Genomic DNA, 7,913 nt, shown 5'->3' with positions numbered 1-7,913 from the left:
CCACATACACATTATTCATATCCTGTTAATATCTGTCATCCAGCAGGTTGGACCACCCAAATGAAGTTTTTTAGTTTACTTTTACGTTGCCATGACTCTGAAGAGAACTTTCATCACTCAGTACTGACACTGATATTGACAGTAACTAAACCGCGGGACTCTAAAAAATATCAGGTGTCTTTTAGAGCTGAAAATGATGGATTGTTGCTTCACTGTATAAAGTAAAACTTGGAAAATAACACCTGAAACAATATAAAAGAAGCCACAAACCCACATACTGCTACCGAAGCAAGATTCACAACTCTTTTCTCAGAATTTAAGAGTCAAAAATGTGTCCTCACATGAACGTTGTTTCACAAAAAGCTGCTGATTGTCCTCCTGAAAGCATAATAATATATTATATTAAAGTGTTTCTATATTCGGGAGCTTTTGTTCGGTCTGGCACATGCTGAACCAGCCAGTTGAAGTATTGTTCATGAGAGAGGAGACCTGACAGGCAGCTGAATATGTGCTCAGACTGATAGAAGCTCAATAAACAATGTATCAACAAGGCAGCAGCTCCTGAGCAGATAAGGAGAGATTGTTTTATTAATTAAGTGAGTCTGAAATAAACTACAGTATTTTTCCTAAATGCACTATCCCCTCAGGGATAAACAAAGTTATCTAGATTCCTAATTCGCCTTCCACCACAAACTTGAGAACACTTTCCACAGTATAAAAATAATTGTTTTGGCAAAGGTCTGATACAAATAAGCTCAAACTCTGCATCGTTACACACATATTCACAGTACATATAAACACAAGCACACTATTTTTCAGTGTAACACTGTCCCCAAGAGGGCAAATAAAGCCGCTTATTAAAAAGTGTAATTACCACGATCAAACAGGAATTGTCTGTTAATGTTAACTTTAAAGACGTCTGGCTACAAGTGTACTTTTTACAACACTTGACTCAAATTTATAGCTGTAAATTTCATTACAGGTAATGTTGCTGCTTTGTTAGTGAACACAACCTGATACTTCAAGTCCTCTGTGTTTGGTATGCTGTGGGAGACACAGAAGTAAAATCACATTTTCCATTGCAGTGCCTTATCTGTGACTTGCATAATAATGCAAGAGTACTTTCATTTTGGGTGAAAAATGTTGCATTTAAGTTTTATTTTTTTTAGATGAATACTGGTATGTGACTTCCTCTTGGTTCTGGTTATTAGTGGTATCTAGTGGACTCCAGCTGAATTGGCTCTGTAAGAATAGCATCATTGATGAAGTTGTCCAACTAGTGAAATTGTCTGGCAACAGTCTCAGGTGACAACCACTGTACCAAAATGCTGCCTCAGTTGTTCGAGGATTATGAAGGTGAAGACTGTGTGAGGGACGAGACGGATCGCGGCAGGAAGAAGACCCTGAACAGAAACCATATCATTATTTCAGCAAGTGAAGAGCCAAAAAATACAGCAACAATGACACAATAAACATGTAAAGATTCATGTCAGCAGTGTGAAACATAATTTCTTTGACTTATTAACAGTAACGCGGACAGCCACCTTGTAAAATGCCTTCGGGCCCAGTCTGGCTGTTTCTGTTAGACAGTGAAGCACACCCTGCAGCAAGGAGACACACACACTACATGTCAAGGTGTGTGAAATCTCCCACAGCCCATGATGAATAAAACATACAGAGTGATGATATTGAATACCCGAAGACATTCCCCAAGCAAAATATAAAACCAGAGTGTACAGAGAAATCACAAGACAGCATGTACTGTACAAAAACTCACTGTATATTCCAGTTTGGAGTTCATTAATCTTGTTTTAATAACATCAATTGGTTGGCACAGGATTGTGGCACAGCCTCCCTGTGCAGGAAAGAAGAAGAGATGTCTTTTTTGGAAAGTGTTATGACATATTGTTGTATATGTACACCAGTCAGCCATTATTCAAAACAAAAAAAAAAAACTGACAGGTTAATTGAATAACATTAATCATGTAATATTGCTAAGAAACCTCTAGTCCTGGCATTGATGTGGATGTAACTTGACACACACCAACCATCCAAACACCGTTGCGGGCCAAGTATATATATTTTTTTGTTTTGTTTTCTGTTTTTAAATCAGATTCCTAAAACTTTATTGAAGTATTCAATACATATACATTCAAAATTTTAAAACAGAGGTTGCATAATAATATTTCATGTAAAAGAACAATTAGATTCAGCTGTATAATAAATAAAATGTAGAGAATATACAGAAACACAACAAAAATAAGGACCTTCAGGGTTTGCTGTAAAGATAGAATTAAACTAGCAAGACTCGGTTATATGTTGATGAATTGCTTGAGTTGTGTGCATTTAGTATTATTTCTTTTTGGGTTTTTTTTTTGGTGTTGATGGAATTAAAATGAAATGTCTAAATAATCAAAAATTGATGAGTTCAATTGTTTTCATGTGTTGCAGACCCAGTATACTCCTTCATGGCAACGGCACTCCCTGAGGCAGTGGCTCCCCCAGCAGGACAGTGCACCATGCCGCACCATAAAAACTGCTCAGGAATGGCCCGAAAAATGCGACAAAGGCCTCAAAGCCTTCAAATTTCCCATACATCACTCCAATCAAGCATCATTGAGATATGCCAGTACCCAGAGCCAAGTCTGATCCATGGTGGGGACTCCTTGGATCCGACTTGGAGCATGACTTGTTGGGGTATGGACATGGGACCAGTGTCCTTTGGTGTCTTGCAACAGGATGTTGGCAGTGGATCTCTTGAGTCCTGTGGGCTGCAAGGCTGAAGTACTGGCATGTTGGATAGGATTGGAATCTGGAAAATTTGTGGGCAGAGTCAACGCCTTTAGCTCTTTGGCACATTCCTCTAGAACAGCTTTTGCAATGTGGCATGACACATTGTTCTCCTGGAAGGACCGATGCCATCCAGGATTGCCATTGCCATGGAGATGTATTTGGTCCGCCATGGTGTTTATGTGGATGGTGCATGTTAAGTTGCACCCACATGAATGCCAGAACCCAGGGGGCTTTAATGTTGCGACTGAACGTTGTATAGGTGAGTCACTTACTGCAAAAACACTGGCCAGAAAGTGAGTGAGGATGTTGTCAGTTAGATAACCAGTGGCCAGAACCAACTGTTTAGACTGGTCATAACAAGACAGCTGAAGGGACAAAATACATACATAAATGTGACGCTAGCATTTTGCAATTTAGTATTTGTTTCATGCAGAGGTTTTTACCTGTCCAACAGAGACCAATGCACCTCTAGAAGAAGCCAGTGAAGCACCAGAGAAGAGTTTCCTTATCCCCTCTGCAAATTTAAAATAGGCTATGTGAACAGATTTGCTCTTAAATTTAGAGTTCATGTCACACAAAACTTCTCAAAATTTGTCATGCTGAACAAATATTCGCTCACTTTTGTCACCTCAAGGATCAATAGATTAAACATCCAAAACATGTAATAAATTGATCCTTTTTGCAACTAAAGAGCCTTTTTTAAGTCAGTTTGCAGACATTTTTCCTATTTAGCATGACATATGAATGAATCAAACTTGTCATGTGAAGAAAGAAAGTGTTTTTGAATCTTACCCTCCCTCCAAACACGCAATAATCCATCTAGCACATGAGCGTAACTGTTAGAAATAGAGAAATGTCACAGTGTGGTGATTTGGATGAATAATGACAGTTTCCATGGCATTAAAATATGTATTTTTAGACTTACTTTCTTCTGAGCTTTACAGGCAACTTGACATCATTCTGCATCCTGCACAGATTCAGATACTTTAAAGTCAATTACTTGTCACGTTGAGTAATCTTCATAGTCATTATCTTTTTCTTGACAGCTAAAATTGGTCTATTAAATTGAAATGGTTTGCAGAAAAGGCCGAAGTTTTCTTGGTTAGTGACACAAATCTAAACGCAAACCTAATAATAATAATAATAACCTAATTAATTTCACATTGCAGAATACTATGCTTGGTATTTGCTATATATAAAAATTAAAAAGATGCAGTTGTTTTATTAGTAGGATTACAACAACCTTGTTGACTTTATGAATTTATTGTTTCAGTGCTGAAAAGCAGTTTTTACATTTGATTTGAGCCCTCCATTTCAGTGTTGTCCACCCTAGCATCAGCACAATAACAATAAAACTACAGGATGTGACATCGAGCTATTGATGAGATATAATGTACAGAAGAGTTTATCATTAAAAGACACACAAATAAAAATTAATCCATTCATTAAACTCACCTGACATTCACCAAGTCAGCTGGCGTCCCAATGAAACCACCTGCAAACCCTTTTGGAGAAAAACACAATAAATAATGAAATAAAATATGAACTTGCATGCCAAAAACTGCCAACATACCTCCAAAGGCACCCAGCAGGATTTTCTGGTAGAAAGGAATGACACCTTTTTTCTTCCTGTTTATCTCGTCCCTGACAGTTTCATAAATGGCAAACCGTGACAAAGAATATGTCATCTGGGAGAAAAGAACAAAAACAGTTTGTTCTAGTTTGAGCAGCATGGACATGTGAGTGCTTGATTTAAAATAGTGGTGTGTAAAATTTAGGGGGCTTTAGTGGCCTCTAGTGGTGAGAATTACAGATCTGAAACTTCTGCTCATTGTTCAGGAGTTTTAAACACAAGCCAAATTATCAACAGAAATGTCCTTCTCTCCAAAACAAAACAAAACTAACAAACGAAAAACAGGTAAATTAAAATTAAAGGTAAATTAAAAACGATAAAAACACTGAATAAAGTAGTTTTACGATGCACATCAATAGTTATCCAACACAGTTTGGCACATCATGGACAAGTTGCTAGCCAAGCCTTCAAAAATAATAAATAAATAAAAGGGATTCTGATGTTTAAACCACAAAAAAATACTAAGTAAGTTACAAATCAGTGTTTCTTGTATGCTGTTTGGCTCATTGTAGGTCTCTCTAACTCCAAAATAAACTGATTTTATACACGAAATAAAGTACTTTCAAGTTACAAATCAGTGTTTCTACAACCATCCCATCAGAAAGGGCATGCTAACTACAGTGGCTGCTGTGAAAGATTGCATTGCCCTCCCTAAAGCCAGTGTTTGCTCTACTCATTCTGCGTTACTGTAGGAACATGACAATGCAACATGCCGGACTCCATAGACCCACTCCCTAAAAAGATATAAACAGCTCATTCTAAGGTAACAAAAGCACAACAATTCTTATTTTCAGAACTCGACAGAAAACATACTTATTATATTCAGTCTTTGACACTATAGACTACCCCCCTAAATCCTGTACGATGGATCTTTAATGTGTGTGTGTGTGTGTGTGTGTGTGTGTGTGTGTGTGTGTGTGTGTGTGTGTGTGTGTGTGTGTGTGTGTGTGTGTGTGTAGTTTTCCACCTGCCGGCAGAGGGACGCACTGAGTCCACTGTAGAGAGACAGATAACCTTCTCTCCTCACAACATCAACAGCCATCCCAACCATCCTCATCTTCGCCTCTTGCTGTGTCTGTAAGTGCACCTGGAAATAACAACCAGAGGAAGCATTAAGTGGATGGGAGTCAGTCACACTTTTAGCGAGAGCATCAACTACCTGCACACGTGATAAGTCCACTCCTATCTTAAGAAGGTGCCAAACGGTTTCAATTAAAAGTCTAAAAATTATAGCTGACTACTTCAGGTGATTTTCAGACGAAGTGGTAATTTCAACAGACAACTCTTAACATCATCAAAAGCATTCAGTAAGCGTGCTGAATTAAAGAAAACCGATACAATAGCTGGATAACAGCTGCAGCAAATACAAAACTGAACCATAACAGCCATTTCAAAGCATCCAAACAAGCCTATTGATGGCTATAATCTAGGTATTTTAGGCACATTAAGGCCAAAGTGACTCGTCAACTTATTGACATTTTCGGAAATTGTGTAAACTGAGTCATTACCATAAAACAGCAGGTTCTTCCGAAAGCCAGTGTCGAGAGGTGAAGAGAGGATCATAAAAAATATGATTTCATTAACATTTTCCACAACGCAATCCAGAGGCACCCCAGACAGATCAATGAGGCATAACTAGACTATTTTCCTAATATCTTAAGGTGAAAATTGTGCTACAAATTAAAAGTCAGTCATCTCTTACCTTAATTAAATCCAGTGGGTGTGTTAGACAGGCAGCTGCACTGGAGGAGACTCCACCAAAATACCAGCGAGAAATGCGATTTTCCTGCATGTCCTTGGAGACACAAAGTCCAGAGCGAGAAGGAAAAATTTCGGCTTCTCAGAGGTTGTTGGAACAACTTTGTCCAAGGCTGCTCACTTCATCCTTTTCCTCAAAGGAGCTGGTGATGGTTGGACGCTGCTCACGCACGATTAAATGCACCACAGAGACACTTAGTGAAAGTGTCCTTTATGGACATTTTTTTGTTTCTCGGAAGGAGCTAGGCATTTTGGATTAATATATGGCTGAACTTGTCCGGTGGAGTAAGTGCACAGCCCTCACACTTACTCCATCTTTCTGTGCCAAGTAAAGGGTGCAGCTGGTTTGTGGGAGGAAGCGTACGTGACTAATATAAAAATAGTAAGTCAGCTTGAGTGCTGCTGTAGTTTTATGAATGTGGCATCCCAGGATTCAACTGACACAGAGCATAAGGTTCAAACAAATATTTGTCAAGAATAGATGTTGGCTTCTCATTAAACCACTCAGTCTCAGAGTCACACAGAAGGTCATGAGGTCAAAAACATGATATATGTCTCAACACTTTTCAAGCTAAGCACATAAACAAACTGTACAACTGTTGATAAGTTATGTTTTCTGGAAGTTTCCAAAGCCCAAGTGTCTGTTTTGTTTCTTAAGCATGACATGGTTTTAAATGAGTAGTGCAGCAGTGGTATGAATGGGCAGCCTGGCACTGACTGCACTGTGCGGGCTGACTCCCGAGGCAGATAGGGAGGGGGCTCATGACAGATGACAGAAACAGTATCTGGATACCTGCTCCAAGTCAGAGCAAAGGCAAGACATGAGCAAGCACTCAGTGCTGCAGGATTTAACTCTTGTGAGGACACCCAACTATAGTTATGAGTCAGGTTTCTGTCCTGTGCCTGACTTAAGGTAATTATAGTCAACTTAAACTACTAAAAACTAAAGTAGGTGCAAAAATACATCTTAGTTAACTGAAATGAAAAAAAAATACAGGCTTAAGAGCAGGTGTCAATTTTTCAGGCCAAGATCCCCTTAGCTTCTTAAAAAAAAAAAATCCACCATCATCACTAACACAGTAGGACACTTTTCACGACTCACCAAGATTACATTGAATTTGCTCGCTGAGGAGAAGATGAGAATTCACATTCTTACACATCGTCTATATCAGTCTCTTTTCATAGATGTTACAACAGACCTTGCTCTTATTTTGACATGGCACAGTTGTAAATACACAGGTGTAAATAATGCAGTTAATGATGCTGCAGTTTCAGGGCCCTGCCGTGCCATTGTTAGTGTTATTAGTAACACCTGTGCTTTTCCTACAACATCAAGTCAAAATGTCTGCTGTGAAAATCAACAGTACATTTCTTTTTCCTACTTTTTTTTTATTTGAGCATTTCCATTTCTAATTTTCAAAATCTTCCAATTTTCACTTTCTTTTATCCAGTCTCCAGCTCATATACTGTCATTTTAGTATCAAAATGTAATTTACTATTTTTCTTCTATGTATTCCAGGTGTTTGTTGTCACTGCATAAACAGCAGAGTATGTTCCCTGTTATTTTTTCCATTTTCTCTATAATGCTGTTTTTTTTCTGGGCAAATTATCTTCCTTACAGGAGATGCTTTTAGTAAACACACATCAACAGACTCCCCAGTGTTTTTTCCAGTCTGGAATCTGAAAAAAGGAAAGTATTTTTTAACGTCAGTGTGAAATTTCTCCTGGT

The 7,913-nt window shown here is 38.4% G+C and overlaps 1 protein-coding gene across 8 annotated transcripts; it reads right to left on the bottom strand.

The window, feature by feature from the left end:
• Positions 1-559: 559 nt before the first annotated feature.
• Positions 560-7,417, bottom strand: slc25a10a (solute carrier family 25 member 10a). 8 transcript variants are annotated; one of them, XM_088091201.1, is made up of 13 exons: positions 7,287-7,363; positions 6,129-6,221; positions 5,935-5,950; positions 5,394-5,513; positions 4,367-4,481; positions 4,249-4,297; positions 3,719-3,760; positions 3,586-3,629; positions 3,237-3,307; positions 3,066-3,158; positions 1,778-1,855; positions 1,545-1,601; positions 560-1,403 (listed from the first exon to the last, which is right to left on the bottom strand). In XM_088091201.1, exons 3-13 carry the CDS (start codon positions 5,935-5,937, stop codon positions 1,302-1,304), a joined length of 774 nt encoding a protein of 257 aa, XP_087947327.1. In that variant the 5' UTR covers positions 5,938-5,950; positions 6,129-6,221; positions 7,287-7,363; the 3' UTR covers positions 560-1,301. The 8 variants fall into 8 exon arrangements, with proteins under 8 accessions (XP_087947327.1, XP_087947323.1, XP_087947325.1 ...); XM_088091197.1 differs by lacking the exon at positions 5,935-5,950 and having other exon boundaries at positions 7,287-7,417; XM_088091199.1 differs by lacking the exon at positions 5,935-5,950 and having other exon boundaries at positions 5,394-5,501; positions 7,287-7,417.
• Positions 7,418-7,913: the final 496 nt, after the last annotated feature.

Source organism: Plectropomus leopardus, chromosome 18 (assembly GCF_026936395.1).
Source record: "Plectropomus leopardus strain MGB_pleo_1.0 chromosome 18, ASM2693639v1, whole genome shotgun sequence".
NCBI classification, from domain to species: Eukaryota; Metazoa; Chordata; class Actinopteri; order Perciformes; family Serranidae; genus Plectropomus; species Plectropomus leopardus.
Note: the sequence above shows the minus strand (reverse complement) of the source record. Positions and strands in the feature narration are given on the sequence as shown.

Excerpts from the sequence above, each read along its gene's own strand:
- slc25a10a (XM_088091197.1), bottom strand. The coding sequence starts at position 6,218 with ATGCAGGAAAATCGCATTTCTCGCTGGTATTTTGGTGGAGTCTCCTCC. Across the intron at positions 5,514-6,128 it reads ACCCACTGGATTTAATTAAG|GTGCACTTACAGACACAGCA; the intron begins GTAAGAGATGAC and ends TGTTATTTCCAG. Across the intron at positions 3,159-3,236 it reads CATTGGTCTCTGTTGGACAG|CTGTCTTGTTATGACCAGTC; the intron begins GTAAAAACCTCT and ends TTGTCCCTTCAG.